Source organism: Poromitra crassiceps (assembly GCF_964638095.1).
Source record: "Poromitra crassiceps genome assembly, chromosome: 10".
Classification (NCBI taxonomy): Eukaryota; Metazoa; Chordata; class Actinopteri; order Beryciformes; family Melamphaidae; genus Poromitra; species Poromitra crassiceps.
The window spans coordinates 43,999,908-44,017,707 of record NC_139631.1 but is presented as its reverse complement, the minus strand read 5'-3'; the positions used below and the strand labels follow the sequence as shown (position 1 = coordinate 44,017,707).

Below are 17,800 nucleotides of genomic sequence, written 5' to 3'. Positions count from 1 at the left end.
CACTGCCTCATGGGGCTTATTGGTTAACCAAGTAGTTTATTTGTTTGTGCCATGTTTTCAAATTAACGCTGGAAATTGTCGGTTACTTTGAAATGTGGACATGCAACGTATTTTTGGTTCACAAACGTTGAACGTCACATATCTGCGGTTTGCAGAAACATAGTTGCCAACATTTTATTCTGGAGACTTGGCTGCTATCCTGCGTACAGGAAACATCTGACCACAAGTCAATGTTGATCTGCATCTGTATTTCCTGCTTTCACTGTAGACAGGTGTGTGTGTGTGTGTGTGTGTGTGTAGAAGAACTAGACGGACAAACCCATCTTTACTTGTCACACGACAACCCAACACATGCATGCGGCCACACACACTTGTGCTGACGGTGGCCGGTGAAATATAATCTCTGCATTTATCCCATCTATCGGCGCCCACAGCGTCCCAGGGGGGAATCGAACCCAGGACCTTCTAGCTGTGAGGCAACAGCTCTACCGCCTAGCCACCGTGCCCCCCTGAGCCACCGTGTGTGTTTGTGTGGGTGAGTGTGCGTGCGTGCGTGCAGGGAGGAGGGTGTTAGCTGGAAGGATTGACGGTCATCTGGTTCACTAAACAGGCTCCAACCAGCTAGAGAATGTGTACAATGTCAGGTTTGACTTGCCTGGGGGCAGACAGTAATTAAGGGATGGGGTGAAGGTGTGTGTGTGTGTGTGTGTGTGTGTGTGTGTGTGTGTGTGTGTGTGTGTGTGTGTGTGTGTGTGTGTGTGTGTGTGTGTGTGTGTGTGTGTGTGTGTGTGTGTGCGCACACACACACGTGTGTGCGTGCTCTAAACCAGCACGCCAGTGAAATTAGATGTGTTTCAGTAAATGCAGTATCAGAATCAGTGTCATTTGTACAGGGACACAGGGAAGACGCGCTTTGTGGCTCTGATGACAGCAGCAGGCAGGTCTGCCTCAAAACCTCCTGGTAGGAAAAACCCTGAAGAAAAACTGAATTCTACAAAGAAGTGATAGCCTATACCTCCACAATGGAAATAAGTTTAACGATTTTATTATGATATGAGTTATTTATACTGTATGCTTGTTGGTGTATTGTTTTTTTTTTCTCAAATAAATTCAATCAATCAAAAGAGAAAAACATATATCCAAAGACACACACATCGATATCCACATATCCACACGCACGCACGCACGCAGGCACGCACACACACACACACACACACACACACACACACACACACACACACACACACACACACACACACACACATATTATTATTATTATTATTATTATTATTATTATTATTATTATTATTATTATTATTATTATTATTATTATTAGTAGTAGTAGTAGTATTGACCACAAATCCACACTGATAATATAAAGGAATGAATGAATAAATAAACGGTGTACAGTAGCCTATATATCCTATTATAAAGTACTATAAAGTCACTGTTGATAAACTCACTTCTGACAACCAAAAGGTACCCACACTGTCTTTTTAGTGCACTGTTATTATTAGTAAGTATATGTACTGTACTGAAAGGGGGAAAAAATCTAAAACCAAAGAAAGGTCAATAGGTCAGTATAAAGTCATTACAGAGCAGCACAGAGCTACAGGAGGCAGCCACAGCATTTCTTGAATTCTGTCTTTTGAGGAAACCGGTTGTCCCGGCATGAAGGCTGTTTCCCTCCACCAATCACGAGCCCGACTGACAGAACGACCAATCAGAGCTCCAGATGAGAAAACGTTGCCTTTTATGGCCAGGTGTGTGTGTTGCCTGAGCTCAAATAAAAACGGTGCGTCTGGCGCGTGTCCAGCAGTCAATTAGCACACCTGGGCTGATCCACTCTACCTACACACACCTGACTCACCTGCACAGGTAAGACAGAGGTGAGCTGGCAGCACACAGCTTTCCTGCTGTGGCATCACTTGTTATTTATCAGTGCTTCCTTACAAATCCATACAATATCCAATCAGTCCAAACAGGCTCTGTGGCAGGTAATTTATAGGCTGTGAAAAACACTGGTGTTTTCAAAATACGTTTACGGTTTTGTTTTCTCAAAATTCCCTGTTCTTTAATAGCTTTTTTTTAACCAAGCATATAACCTGGGAACAAATGTTCATTTACATGTGGCATTCTGCAGGAGGCGAAAAGAGATGAGGAGCAAAGAGGATAAATAAATAAAGTAGGCCAGGAATGATGAGATGAGGAGGTAAGATCAGAAGGCAAATGTTTTGCAGAAGTAAACAATAGGAAATAGGAATACTCGATTGTCTTCTGATGGTGGCTGATTAATGAACAGTTCACATGTGGACTCCTGAAATCGGTGTGTAAATATGTTTGGACAATGTTGATGTATTTTTTTATAATTTATTGTAACCGGGCACCCTGGAAAATGAGACCTTGCTCTCAAGGGCCTCACCCTGTATAAATAAAGGTAAAAAAAAAAAAAAAAATTTATAGTTTTTAATGCCTTTACTTTCTAAAAGCAATTATTGATCCTTATCTCTTTTCCCTGCACTTGCATGGCCATCCTGCTTTTTCCTTTTTTTTGCCATATTTTGTCAGGGCAACAGTCAAAATCCATTATTTTCAAAAGGTCAAAGAAAAACATGCAATGTATTAAATTACAGTATTCAACACTATCTTCTCCAGGATAATTAATTTCCTTTTTAATTAAATGATTTTGGATTTTACAGCCTTAAGTCAAAAGTACAGGCCAGTGGTTCGCAAATGGGGGTCCGGGGACCCCGAGGGGCCCTTGATCGTGTTCCAGGGGGTCCCCAGCCAAAATGGGGGTAATTTATTTTCACTATCATAAGTAACACAATGACTATTTTGGTCATGGGTTGTATACACTTTCTAAGAAAAACATCTAAAAGCATCAATCTTATTATCAAATGGGGGTCCGCGGTCTAATCTTTGTCAGTTTAGGGGTCCTTCATGTGAAAAAAAATTGAGAACCACAGACTGCAGTAGGCTGTAGGTGGTTGTAACTGTCCAAACATGCAAGAGGGAAAACTACAATAAAAAGGTGATTTTGAGAGTCCACAGTGACTGATGTGTTTAGGTTTTCAGGAGTTAAGTGGTAAATATTCTCCTGTTGCAGAGTTATTCTTGACAAGTGGGTTAAATGTAAAATGTCTTGTATAAGGAGGCTCCCTGAAGGCCTCAGGGCAGGGCTGTTCCCTATTTGCATGTTAGTGACAAGACGTCAACAGAAGCTTACCTCAAGCCTCAGTGGAAACAAAATCACAATCTGAACTTTTGTGAAATTATTTTATTAAATTGGTCGTCACAAACCTTCATTACATAATAATTTACAAACCTATTGCAGCTTGATAATCCACACCTACTACTGAAGGTTTGATGACCCAAAAGTGTTTTTTTGGATTTAGCACTTGGGCACAAAAGTTCTATTCTAAGGTTATGACAATTCCAGTGTACTATTATAAGCGTTCACCACATCAATGTCACTGTCATGTTGTTTGTGTTAATCTATTTAACTGATTACCAGGACACTTGCAGCAACATATCAATGGAGATACAACAAAATGTAGATACTCAGTTGTCTTGCAGCCTGTCTCCACCGTGAGACAAATAACATGCATACAGAGACATTAGCGCACTTTGCACGCAGAACCCCCAGCCCACCTTATTATAGTACTGAGATATGCAACATATTGCGGCATTTACACAAACGTTTTGTCTTTTTCAGAAATGGACGACGACGTTGCTGCCCTGGTGGTTGATAATGGCTCTGGCATGTGTAAAGCGGGTTTCGCCGGAGACGACGCCCCCCGCGCCGTCTTCCCCTCCATCGTAGGCCGACCCAGACATCAGGTAGCCTACGACCCGCCGATCATCCAATCGCCTGCGCAGGGCTGAACATGAGCACATACCTGTTTGTGGAACATGTAACTGACTGGAATAGGTGTTTTAAACAGGATTTAAAATCTGTCTTGTCCGTGCAGGGTGTCATGGTGGGTATGGGTCAGAAGGACAGCTACGTGGGAGACGAGGCCCAGAGCAAGAGAGGCATCCTGACCCTGAAGTATCCCATCGAGCACGGCATCGTCACCAACTGGGACGACATGGAGAAGGTCACTAGCAACTAAAACCAAAAAGCAAATGTGTTATACACCATTTTGTTCTCCAAACCCCCCCTTCCCTCCTCCCAGGGAAGATAATGGCACAGGTAAAACGTGTCTGGCCGGTTGGATTGCTTCGCTGAAACTAACTGTTGTATAATGGCTACAAGTCACTGGCTAGTGGCCTAGTTGCAGTTCTGACCAGGCATCTTAAACCTGCTGTGCTCTGTAGATCTGGCACCATACCTTCTACAACGAGCTTCGTGTGGCTCCTGAGGAGCATCCAGTCCTGCTGACCGAGGCTCCGCTGAACCCCAAGGCCAACCGGGAGAAGATGACGCAGGTGTGTGCGCCTGTGTGTGTGCGCCTGTGTGTGTATGCAGTCTGACTGACAGTCCCTGAGGCCAAAGATGATCAGTGTTAAAGACACGGAACACGAGTTTAAAGGCTACACTTGACGTGTTGCAGCACTTGCTGGCCTCCCTCAGGTGCAACAGTTAACCTTGTAATGCCTTCAGATAAAAGTTCAGCCTTTATTTTACTGTCCAAGTTTGACTATTCATACTCTTGAACATGAGAGCTTCCAGTCAGCATCTCTCTACTGAAGTCAGTGCAGTGCTCATCTTCTGGCCAATGGATGCATCTTCAATTGGGACACAGATTGTATATTTTTCTCCAAACATTGTGCTGTTGATGTTGATTCCCAGCCAAGATCATAATCTTAAATGCAGCTATTGCATAGAAAACAACCTGAGGGTGTTCACAGTGGGAAGATCATGTCTGCAGCTCCCATCTCTAGTTTGTAGAATTTATTACAGTTTCCACAATGAGATGCATGAAGGCTTGACTTGTCGTTCTCTTGTGTCCAGATCATGTTTGAGACCTTCAACTGTCCCGCCATGTACGTGGCCATCCAGGCCGTCCTGTCGCTCTACGCTTCCGGTCGAACCACCGGTGAGCAAACTCAAACGCGACTGAGCATGATCAGTGTGAGGGTGCGTTGCCAAGGAAACACTGCTCATTCAATGGTGTTGACTAAATGTTCTTTTATAAGCCACTTTCACATATGGACTCAGGGTAGCTCAGGAAAACCATTCCCTTCATTACCTGGGAATTACCGTTTCAGACATGAGGCATTGTTGCTTTCACACATGTGGAACACCTCCGGTGTAGATGTAGAGAGGGGGCGGGGGTGGGCGGAGTTGGGGCATGACGTAGTGTGCTGCAGGGTTTATGCGAGAGTCGAGACAGACTTTTAGCGATAGATCCAGATAGCCTACATAGCGATGTCTAATACTGGGAAGCAGGATGACCCTCGCGTCCAAAATGGCTCTATTTTACAGGTGGTGTGCTGACGAAGCTTTGCAGAAATAGATCAAAGCCATGAGCGTTTCAATCCAGCAACACGTCGGCTTTTGGCTGACACACGGAGCAGGTTCGAGCTTCATTTGGAAAAACTGAATGATGTTTGCTCACTCGCTCATTCACATCGACTATTTATATAATAATAATCTGTCTCGCTGGCTTTCTGTCTCTCTCTCACAGGCTCTGCAGAGCTTGTGTGTGTCTGCCCCCACCCACCACCTCACAGTGAGGAGGAGGCGGGGGCAGACACACAAGGTCCTGTGCTCCAACCTGCCCCTATGACTACCCCCTAGCCCTAGCCTAGTCACAGATCTAACCCAGCACTATGACTACCCCCTAGCCCTAGCCTAGTCACAGATCTAACCCAGCACTATGACTACCCCCTAGCCCTAGCCTAGTCACAGATCTAACCCAGCACTATGACTACCCCCTAGCCCTAGCCTAGTCACAGATCTAACCCAGCACTATGACTACCCCCTAGCCCTAGCCTAGTCACATATCTAACCCGGCTCTATGACTACGGTAATAGAAAAATTGCTGAAATGCCTTGTTGATCCATCAATAATGAGATGCCCGTTTAAATGTGTATATAGGAGGATTTATTCCACATGTTTACATCTGTGCACAGAGTCTCCCCTGACCACATTTTGTCAGAAGAGCCACGAGTTCAAGTCTCTTCCCATCATGTACAGAAACTATGGCACCCACCCCCCACCTTGGAGGCCAGTGCTTTTCCACTGCTCATACAACTTCTATCCAACTCGGTACATTTCCATGACGCCAGTAGCTCAATCTGATGTTCACAAGACACAATAACCTTGGTCTACTCACACAAGACAAAATACATGTTATCTCCCTATACAGGAATGCTCTGCATGATGGGAGAGCATAGTCCACAAAATACATCTTAGAAGAGCCATGAATCATTTATGGAACAGAGTCGATAATGATCAACGATCAATTAATAAGCGATCAATCAATAATTTACTATCACACTACCCCCTAGCCTAGTCACAGATCTAACCCGGCGCTATGACTACCCCCTAGCCTAGTCACATATCCGGGTGAAAGGAGCGCCCATACCATGACCAATTGTGTCACCCCCACCTTGGTAACATCTAGATAACTCCTGAATCCCATGTCTGAAAGGGGCTATAGTATCTTATGTGGATTATGGCTCTGCTGACAACACTGAACTTAGGATGATGTCAGATCTGTGTTTTAACAGAGCAGTTTTGAGCCTGCAGGTATTGTGATGGACTCTGGGGACGGTGTTAGCCACACGGTGCCCATCTACGAGGGCTATGCTCTCCCTCACGCCATCATCCGTCTGGACCTGGCCGGCAGAGACCTGACTGACTACCTGATGAAGATCCTGACCGAGAGAGGCTACAGCTTCACCACTACTGGTACACACACACACACACACACACACAGAGTGCACCTGTAACCTGCGTTGTTGACAGTCTGCACTGGCAGTAGCACTCGGAACCTTCATCATGGGAAGCAGACACTCTAGCAAGGAGGCTAAAGCTATATGCTCCTACCGTCTGTCACTAGAACATCTCATGACGTCTCAGAGTGAAGTTCACTCAATGCACAGCACAACCACTGACCGTTTCACTCACCCCCTAAACCTCACTCCCGTCCAGGTCATGGCACAGATGTAAGCTGTATTGTGATGATGACAGACCACACTGGGAATCGAACTCAGACCCTTCGCCATGGAAAGCCTTTTAGCTACGACGTTCGATCTAGCGTTTTTCACTAGGGCGTCTATTAAACTCATTGAGTGCCAGCCACTTTTGGAAAACGGATGCGCCAAGTGCCAGCCCTTTCAGACCGTTTTCAGTGATTTCTCAAGACCCACAGAATATTGTGTGATATTACTATGTAAACACCGAACACGCCCAAAGAACGATGAGACTCTCTTGTATCATCAGCAAAAAAGAAGTTTATTGATATCATTTTCCGTTCTTTAGTTATCAGCAGTAGAAGATAGGTTGGTTTCAGCAAAAACAGACGTTTCAAACTAGAAGCTGAGATAATGAGCCTTTTGTGAAATGAAGCATTTCAAGCACATCACTGACTCTGAAGCTAATATTTTCTGATGTAGTGACACCTCAAAAATAATTTCCTTCAATAAAACAGCAAAAACAAAGGAATTTTGATGGCAAAATAATATTTTTTAGCTGCAACCAGCAGCGCTGGCCCCTGCGTGTGCAGACCCTACACCTTCTTGCTGGTCTTGATTTACTGCTGGTGGGCGCCATCAGGTATTCCAGCTTGTGTTTGCCAATCTGTCCATCGAGCCTGCTGTCTGGGTGGGTGTTGTGTGGTGCCCTGCATGCCCCACCCCCCTCGGCTGCAGGCTCCTCCTCTGTGGGAGTGTCTCTGGTGGCTCTGCTCGGGTCTCTGCTGCTTGCGTCAGGCGACGGTCCTTTGCATGCTGGAGCTGGCAGAAACTCACCCCCACACTAACACACAGCCTGTATGCTGGAGCTTGGAGAAACTCACGCCCGGTGCAGCGCACGGGCCCCCACGAGCCCTCCGCCGTTTTTGTGCGCCCTCCCAGCGCGACACCGAAAAGCCAAAGGTTTGGCTTTTCGCCAGGGTTTGGCTTTTCGGTGTCGGGTGCTGCTTTTCTGGCGGCTGATTGTGTGGAGGGACTGTCGCAGCGGAGACGGAGGGGCTCAGTTGTGGGAGCGGATTGGCTGCTGTTCGCAGCTAACGTTGGCTCCAGCCAGAGCAGTCTGTGCCGCTCTGGCTCCAGCATGCATTGGTTTCCCTTTCATCACGGTTTCTTTGCTGTTTTTCCTCGCCTTTCTCTAATCTGGAGAGCACTGTCGCCACCTAATGGGTCCGTAAAATAGCTTATACACCTTCAACATCCCCCATATTTTTACAGGAGATGCATCAGGCTTTGATCCACGTCCCACCGTCAAAAAACGCAATTGACGCCTTTAGACGTCATTGGCACTCTACGTTACTATTTGAATTGACGTCTTTAGACGTCATTGGCACTCAATGAGTTAAGGTGTCGGGAGGGAGGTTTACTCACTGCACCGTTAGAAACTCATAAATCAATTGATCTGTTGGATAATTGTGTTTTCTGGGGCACTGGAAGTGGGGGTGCTTAGGGTGCTGCATCACCCTCTGCTGTTTTGTATTGGAATTGCAATGTCAATTAAAAGAAAATGATTAAAATGTGTTTTTTATGTTTTATACTGCGATATTTAGGGTTTAGTTGAAGACTGAGTAAAGCAAAGAGAGCAAAGATTTGTTATTTATGATTGATTTATTAATGATGTTGATGATTAAGGTAATAATAATAATAATAATAATAATAGTAATAATAATGCTTCAGTGGTTCTGCCTGTGTTGCTGTCTGTTGTAGTGTAAAACAACCTAAAGGGAAAGCAGGTGACATGTGACATGTGAGTGAGGAAAGGAGAAAAAACTGAATAATGACATCACAACAGTATAATGCTAATGTTAATTTAAAATGAGATATTCCTCTAAATATGGCAGAGGAATATCCCCCCCCCGGGACCCTTCCTCGCAGCACCCCCTACTCAAAGAGTTCCAGAGTGCCTGTGTGTCTTCAGTGGTGGATATCTCATTTTGAAATAAAACTCTTGATGTGTGACTGTTTTTCTCCCATGCAGCGGAGCGTGAGATTGTGCGTGACATCAAGGAGAAGCTGTGCTACGTGGCTCTGGACTTTGAGCAGGAGATTCAGACGGCAGCTTCGTCCTCCTCCTTAGAGAAGAGCTACGAGCTTCCTGACGGACAGGTCATCACCATCGGCAACGAGAGGTTCCGCTGCCCAGAGACGCTCTTCCAGCCCGCCTTCATCGGTTGGTGGTACCAAACTGGCACTGCATGTCTCGTCAAAACTTCACAGAATGCTTGTTTTATTTTACACGTGATCTCACATACGTCTGAAAACAAGTTTTTTGCAGGCATTTCATTCAGTGAGAGTTGATTTATAGAGTTAAGTTGTGGACCAGTGATGTCATTATCACTGGTCCACAACTCCAACAAAATCCCAACTCGAATACCGACTCTCTACCGCCTTCCTATCCCTATTCACCTTCCAACGCAAGGGTCAGCCAATAGACCCTTTTCACGGGGGCCATTTTGTGTCGAAAAGGCAGGGTAAACACAGGTGCAAGCAAAACACTAATGAGGGTTTCCAACTTCCAATCATGGAAATTGGAAACCCTCATTAGTGTTTTGCTTGCACCTGTGTTTAACCTGCCTTTTCGACACAAAATGGCCCCCGTGAAATGGGTCTATTACTTCCTATTGTGTTTACACTTCCTGTGTCCACTGCACTATTATTGTGTTCATTGTGTTAGCAGAGGGGAATTAAGGTGTGTGCAGACCCCTAAGAGCCACCAGTGACTAGATTTGAGCAGTTAAAACCAACCCGATCTCCAAGAAATTGTAAAATAGCAACGTTTTGGACCAACGTTGCTATGTTACAATTTCGGCTTAAATTGTAAAATGGTAAAAAAACGAAATCGGGGGTCTCCGACCCCACGGACCCCTCTCTCTCAGACCCTAACTTCTCCCCAGACCCTAACCTTAAACCTAACGTCTCCCCAGACCCTAACCCTAAACCTCCTAACTAGTCCAGTAAAAATGTCACTTGACCTCACACTAATTGCAACAAAACCAAACTCAACTGATTTTGTATCCTCAATATGTCCTCAATGAAGGAAAAAAAGTGTTAAGGAAATGTATGAAGGGAAAATTTTGAAAATTACCTATATGATCCTACCAAAAACGTTTTTTTATTTATTTTTTAACTTTTTTTATTTATTTATTTATTTTTTTCCTCCTTGAAGCAAAAAACACATACAGGATAAAAGTGATGAGATTTATGGCACATTAAAAAAAAAAAAAAAAAGGCTTCCATAGGCTTCCATAGGCTACCATCATATTTAGGTCATTTTCAAAACTTTCCCTTCATACATTTCCTTAACACTTTTTTTCCTTCATTGAGGACATATTGAGGATACAAAATCAGTTGAGTTTGGTTTTGTTGCAATTAGTGTGAGGTTGACCCACATATTTGCGTAAAATGCCTGGACTAAACCTCTCCCACCCCTCAACCCATTGAAAAAAACGTTACCATTTTAAAATTTTGGAGCCGAAATTGTGACATAGCAGCGTTGGTCCAAAATGTTGCCATAAAAAAAAAAGGAGACTGCGTCGGTAAAACAGACGGTGTTTTGAACAGGAAGTTGTAACACAACTGGGTCAAGTGGGCGGGGCTACATGAGGTGAAGGAAGGGGGCGGGGCATAGGGGGCGTGGCACCGTGGGCTTAAAAGTTTGCCCTTTGTTACTCAGAAAGCCCACATCCAAGATGGAGCAATCATAAGGTTGTGATGCTTTTAAAAGTGAAACATAAACAAACGGCAGCAGACACTGCTAACATCACTGGATTCACTGTTTGCATATGTATTGACACACTTGCGCAATTTGCGATGACGTCAAGTGGGAGATGTCAGAGCCCAGAAACATTCCCACATGTGCTACTTGTGATCGCCACTAGGAGGCTGATGGGCCAGTCGGCAGCCCGTAGTCTATAGACTCATTCAGTAGGTCACAGGTTGGCTTGGTTCCAGTCTTAAAACTCGTAAGGATTTTTCGAAATGTCTATGGAGAAAATGAATGGGGAACTTACTTCCGGGGCGATGACGTCACGAAAAGTCATGTGACTGTTGAGCTCTATTGGTGATGAATCAAGCAGTGAGTCAGGTGACCGCGGCGTAACCTTGGTTCCATCGGTCTCCTCAGGCATGGAGTCTGCTGGCGTCCATGAGACCACCTACAACAGCATTATGAAGTGCGACGTGGACATCCGTAAGGACCTGTACGCCAACACTGTGCTGTCCGGGGGCACCACCATGTTCCCCGGCATCGCAGACCGCATGCAGAAGGAGATCAGCTCCCTGGCCCCTCCCACCATGAAGATCAAGGTACATCAGATCTCCTGCATGGACGGCTTCATTCAAGCTCCCCTCGTTCCGAGATGTAGTATGGTTTGTGTTGTTTAACTGAAACTGGATGCAGGAAGGCTATTGGCCGAATGAGTTAAATGCTAATGTCGGGTATGCAGCAGGGTAGGAAATTAGCGGGGGGCTCGGGCAAAATGCCCCTAAAGAATCTAGAATTGCACCTGGAATTGAGATGACGAGGACTTTTAAATGCCCCCATAAAATAAAGAGTTAAATACTTTCTGTATTTTAACATTATTCTGTATCAGCAAAGCGTGACTCTAAAATTGCCAACTAGGCATCCGTACATCCCCCGCCCCTCCTCCTACTAGCGTTGTTTACCTCAGTGACAGGCAGCACAAGCTGGCCAGCTAGTTCACTCATGTTTTTGCCATGAACATTAATAGCATGCCGGACAATCAACAGTTTTGTTGAGATAGGAAATCCGGATCTTCAACTGTGATTGTTTATGAATTTTTAGAAATTAAATATGCTTGGATAAGAGTCTCGTCTGTCATGCTACATAAGTGCAACTAAGGTATTTCCCAACATTTGATAAAATTGCCGTGGAAATGATCCAAAATGCCCTGAAATATATTTCACAGGGGCAAAAATAGCCCTCGTTTAAAAAAGTTGATTTCCTACCCTGGTGTGCAGACACTCTCGTTCAAACTAATCTCATCTCCCCAAATCCTAATCTGCCCCTTAAATCACTTACTGCTTGTTAATGTCCTAAGTAACAATGTATAATCTAGACTTGAACCGTAGCCTTTTGTAAATATAAAGCTTTGTTTTAGCAAATTAGTCTTGTTTCCCTACCGTTGAACAGGTGGTGGGTCACCCTGCCTTGAAAGTTGTCATATTTCAAGCTGCTGAATATCAACTGCTGAATATCACATTTTTTCTCACTCGTTCATGAGTATGTATGCATACGGATGTTTTCCGTCTCGCCCGCCTTCTTGCGTCTCTTCTTAACCCGTGGTTTGTTGTCCTCCCATCCAGATCATCGCTCCCCCAGAGAGGAAGTACTCTGTGTGGATCGGCGGCTCCATCCTGGCCTCCCTCTCCACCTTCCAGCAGATGTGGATCAGCAAGCAGGAGTACGACGAGTCCGGCCCCTCCATCGTCCACCGCAAGTGCTTCTAGAGCGGCCCGCTGAACTCGACCACAACTGGGCATTCAAGTCTTTCAAGTTTTTTTTGCCAGCTACAGTTGTCCTTAGTTTATCTTGCCTGAAGGTATAAACGGACTTAAAGTTGGAGATGCCACTTGCAAGATGTATCAAGCGCCTATGTGGTTTAAGTATTTGAATTGTTTCCCAGTTTTGCTTCGTAACGTCGTCCCAGTCTTGGCGAGTAGTCACCAGTCACACGACCACTTAGTCTTGGCGAGCAGTCACCAGTCACATGACCACTTGGGCGAGTGTAAAAAGACTACGATTAATATTGCAACCTTCCGTGAAACGTGCGCCCTCCGCTCTCTCTAATCCAGCCAGATCAACTCAATTCAAATGGGACACAAGAATGGACCCGTCTGCATTTTCAACCAAATCCCGGGTCGCTCCTCCTCATACGGCTCTCCAAGATCATTTGGAAAATCATGTGCCAGCAACTGCTCTGCTGGTGCTCACCAGCCCAAACGCTTCCTGTATGTGGTGTTTTGATCAAACATGCACTATGCGTAAACCATTAACTTTGTGTTGATTGGGACTGTGTCCCTCCCAAACATTCCTACTGACCAATACGAAAGCGGTAAAAGATCATTTTTACTTCTGTCATCTAATGCAATAAATTGCACATATATACGTCTGTGCTTCTTCTTGTCCTTAATCTGTCAATTCAATGTTTGTTGACTGAATATTTAAAATGCATCCTCAAATTGATTATAGGGAATGTTTTGCAGGTGTATCACTACTGGAATGCATAACAGTAGTTTTGGTTTGTCGGATCTTCTTCTGATGGTAGAAGATGTTGAGGCAGGTTTTTTGGTCTGACGTGTTAAAAGTGCGGAGTGCCTGTGGCAGAAAGAAGTACAGAAGCGTTTACTGGCCTCTACTGCCAAGTGGGAGAGTCACACTCACAGGAGAGTTTTGAATGGTCCTGTTTTATTGTCATTATTTACAAAGAGCTCTTCCTTAGAGAATTATATCACAGTGTCAAGTAATTATTAGACAGGCCCGGGGCCCCTGCATACAAATGGTCACATTTAAAAGGAAATAAAGATAAAAAAAAATAAAGTAAATTAGTCCAGATGAGCGTCTCCCTCGATCAGCTATTCTCAACCTGTGGGTCGGGGGCCCACTGTTGGGCCGCAAAGGTATTACAAGTGGGCTACCAAATCAATTGAAAAACATGATACCATTATTTAATTTGTAATCAATTATGTGTTAATGAGCCTAACCGACAGCCTTTCACTTTGAGTTTCTGATTACTGTGTGGTGCTGATGGACAGCTCCTTTTATCGATCAAATAAATGGTACTCTTGAGAACGCATTATTTGGCCTCCGTACTGTTTACGGTTGGATGTGGACTGCATGACATGAGTCGGAACCACTGCTCTGGATTTCAAAGTGCTTTAGATAAAATAGATAAAAAGAAAAGATTATTTGTGTTCAGCAGGAAAACATTCATGAACGTGAACCGCTTTTATGCCTTTTGAAGCGTTTTTTTTTTATCACTTAAAAAAACCGCATTTACGTTTCAAAGGTCATAAAAGTGATTCGCGTTTGTCACCACAGACCTTATTTTATGTATTTAAGTGAAATCCACATTCTAAAACCCTATTGACTTTTCCCCGTAAGCTCCAACATGCTCTATTCATTCAGCATGCGATTTATTCAATTCTAATATTAAAAGGTATAACACAAATAAATACAAACTGTGTGTGTGTGTGTGTGTGTGTGTGTGTGTGTGTGTGTGTGTGTGTGTGTGTGTGTGTGTGTGTGTGTGTGTGTGTGTGTGTGTGAGCATGCACAGCAGGGTGAGAAGAACACAGGGATGGAGGGAAAGCTTTACAGATGTTTTCACTGGAATTCTGTTCCTATGGAACCGTTTGGACCCTATAAGCTATATTAGCAAACACTGCAACAGCAAATAAACTAGGGTCCATTTAGAATGTTGTCAAGTTGAAATGGCCAAAAGGCCTACTGTACAGTATGCCTGAGTTAGTAAAACTGACTTATGACATCAAGTTGCTGGAGGTAAACAATGCAAACCATGAATTTGTGTATAGAGACACTGCGGAGCGCGTCATCATTCAGAAACCACGCCCAAAACGGGGGAAAACACAAACTCCAAACAAGTCATGCTAGCTGCGAGCAAGGAAAAATGTGGGTCGTGAGGTTAGACCAGTTGAGAACTACTGCTTTAAGCTGGAATATGCTTGACGTTTGGCCCGGCCGCACGGAAATGAGAGACACGGAATCCTGATGAGGAAACGTGTGGAGCTTTTATACTCGCGGAAGTGAGCTGGAGTCTTGAAAACTCCACTTTGTCCGTCCAGCCGCGTCCGCGTAGTTACAAAATTCGGGGTGTGCACGGCCAGGCGAAAACCGTCCGCACAGGAGCCTTGCGGACGGGCGTGTCGGCTGATTTGACGTCACTTTTCCGCATGGACACTCGCGGTCCTCGCGGATGTGGGAAGCATAATTCCAGTTTTAGTGCGATGCGTTTAGTGTGCCCTAACCCTAACCCCTAACCCCTAACCCCTAACTCCTAACCCTACCGGGCTATCAGCATTGCGGGTTGTCAGCATAGTGAGCGGACCCCTTTAGGTCCAGGCGACATTTCGGCTAATCTCTATAAACAGATAACTGCATAATGAGACTTCATGTAAACAATGACAGAAGCGGAAGTCTTGGCGCGGACGTCCACTCTACATTGGAAACCAGTTCACTCCATTGAAAACATATCTGTTTGCCTATCCTTAATGCGGCTGCTATGCTATAATCTGCCCAGACTTGTGTCATTCTGTTGCCCATGGTTCAAAGCTTGCGGTTTCAATCTTTGCTTCTTATAGGGCAAAAAGATTGTTCGGTTGCATCCTAACATCTGGTTTGAGTCAGTGTGGCGTTTTAGTTGCATCTGTTGTGTGTGAAACTTCTGCAGAGAAGAGAGCATGCTTTATAGGGCTTGGCGATATATGGACAAGAATCAGATCTCAGTATTTTTACGCTGTTTCACTCTGCTGTGTTAGCAGGCAAATGTCCTTTCACATTAGCCGTTAGCTTCTTCAGGGAAGATAGGAGAGCAGGTGGGCTGAAAAGTGAGTTGTGTGGAATCTTTCTGTTTTTGCTTGTTATGTAAGTTCATGGTGACGTCTTCATGCTGTGGGTCAAGGAGGGCCTGCTAGCTGAGTTGTGGCTTGCTGCAGTGAGCTGTGGTATTTATGAACGAGCCTGAGGCGCCCACCTGGACTTCGTCAAAGAAAAACTTGCTGATGCATGCTGGGAGCTTTTTTGTTGTTGAGTTTCTCATATCTTGGTGAGGCCTGTGCACTCTTTATTTCAAACAGACAACAAAGTGACAATACAAAATTCGACAAGACTTTCACCACAATTCACAATCAATACAGCAGGGTTTCCCAACCCTATAGGGCTGGGAAACCCTGCAATACAGTAGTAGTGCTGTAGTAATACAGTACAAAGTCAAGCAAAGGAGACAATGAGAATAACAATATGAGTCGCTTTATATCGAGAGTAATCATTGGACACATTGTAGTGTTATTTTCTCCAAAGGTACATTTATTCATCTGTGAAAAGCATTGTGACAAGGAGAGAGGATGGTCTGATTTCCATGTTAAAGCTACACTTTTTTTGCGACAGCAAAGTGGCAATGTCTGTGAATTTAACAGTGTTGCAACTGAGATTTAAATGAGTGAAGTTGCCGAGTCAACACAGTCTCACAGAAAATTGTCATTTGTCCACAGCGAAAAGCAATTATATTTCACAATTTTGGCTCTAAAATTGTTAAATGGAAATGTTTTTTTTCAATGGGAGTTTATACAGGGGTGGGAGGTTTTAGAGGGGTGGGAGAGGTTCGGTTTAGGGTTAGGGTTAGGTGTGGGGGGTGGGAGAGGTTAGGTTTAGAGTTAGGGTAAGGGGTTAGCTCAGTGATACTCAACTTGCAGCCCGGGGGCCATATGCGGCTCGCGATAGGGTGCAGAGTGGCCCCCCCGACCATTTTCTAATTCACAATTGAAACCTAACGTTAAATAAAGTTTGACTGAGCTGCAGCTAAATTGTCAAATATGGCCGTCTGCTTGCCGCCCAGGCACTTACAGTATTATGTACTTAACTAACCTAACTAACTAACTAACTATCATGTGTGCACAAAATTGTGAGACTAAACTCCAGCTGACACCCTAAAAACCTTCAACCCACTACAGAAAAATGTATATTCATATTTGTTTATTAACTGGCCGCTGTCATTTTGCAAAAGTGGCCCCCAACTTTTCCATTTAACAATTTCACACAAACACAAAAGGCTGTGGACAAAAAAAAAAAAAGGAGACTGGGCTGGCCAAGTTGATATAATTCGGGCTCTAACGGAAAGGAGAGCCCTGTAATGTGGGACATAGTATCACACAAGTCATTCCAAAAGTGCCGTAGTTTCCCATACAGCCAAATAGCACCACATCTAAAACACATTTCAGATAGTGCACTCACTGTTGTACTTATGTAACTTCTGAGGAGTCTGCTAAAGCCGTTGGAGAAAATGGTAAGGTTTAAGGAATAAGTCTGAACCGAATGAATGGTTGCACACACGCTATCTTGACACAGATCTTCCCACACTGATCTTTCTATCAGTGTTTAAGCAGGATTCCCACCTTTCTTTTGATTTATGTATGTTTGGCTTAGGGCACTTTTCCATTAACAGTGAGTACAACTCTGTTATGAATTTGTATGGGCCTTGGTTATCATGAAGTAGTTGTTCAACACTGAGTAGTTCTGGCAAAGACATTTGATCACCAAGCGTATTCCTGACCTGAGGAAATCCCTTTGGAACCTGAAGGATATAGAAAGAATTGCTTATTATCAAGTTTGTAGGGATGTTTTAACTCCTCAAATTACATAAGAGTCCCCTCAGTATTAACCGTATTAATTTTGCATGCCAGAATTGGACTAATCTTACTATCAAATCATAGGAAGGATTGTGTTTTGCGATAATAAATCGCATTGGCTCCAGCCAGGGCCCTGGGCGGACGGACGGACGGACGGACGGACAGACAGAAACAGACAGACAGACAGACAGACAGAAACAGACAGACAGACAGACAGACATAAACACCTGTCAAAGTACCCCAAACAGCTTCTTTGGTAGTTCCCGCTACA

At 44.4% G+C, this 17,800-nt stretch overlaps 1 protein-coding gene across 1 annotated transcript; it reads left to right on the top strand.

Annotated features, from left to right (window-relative positions):
• The first annotated feature begins 1,801 nt into the window (after positions 1-1,801).
• LOC310784070 (actin, non-muscle 6.2) lies at positions 1,802-13,186 on the top strand. The gene is made up of 9 exons (XM_083645047.1): positions 1,802-1,878; positions 3,719-3,843; positions 3,975-4,103; positions 4,324-4,434; positions 4,961-5,045; positions 6,704-6,865; positions 9,125-9,316; positions 11,270-11,451; positions 12,472-13,186. The coding sequence occupies exons 2-9, from the start codon at positions 3,721-3,723 to the stop codon at positions 12,613-12,615; spliced, it is 1,128 nt and encodes a 375-aa protein (XP_083501173.1). The 5' UTR covers positions 1,802-1,878; positions 3,719-3,720; the 3' UTR covers positions 12,616-13,186.
• Positions 13,187-17,800: the final 4,614 nt, after the last annotated feature.

What these genes read in the sequence shown, in the direction of transcription:
- LOC310784070 (XM_083645047.1), top strand. Translation starts at nt 3,721, where the DNA reads ATGGACGACGACGTTGCTGCCCTGGTGGTTGATAATGGCTCTGGCATG. An exon ending in CTACAGCTTCACCACTACTG is followed by an intron (nt 6,866 to 9,124) that starts GTACACACACAC and finishes TCTCCCATGCAG; the next exon opens with CGGAGCGTGAGATTGTGCGT. An exon ending in CTTCCAGCCCGCCTTCATCG is followed by an intron (nt 9,317 to 11,269) that starts GTTGGTGGTACC and finishes CGGTCTCCTCAG; the next exon opens with GCATGGAGTCTGCTGGCGTC.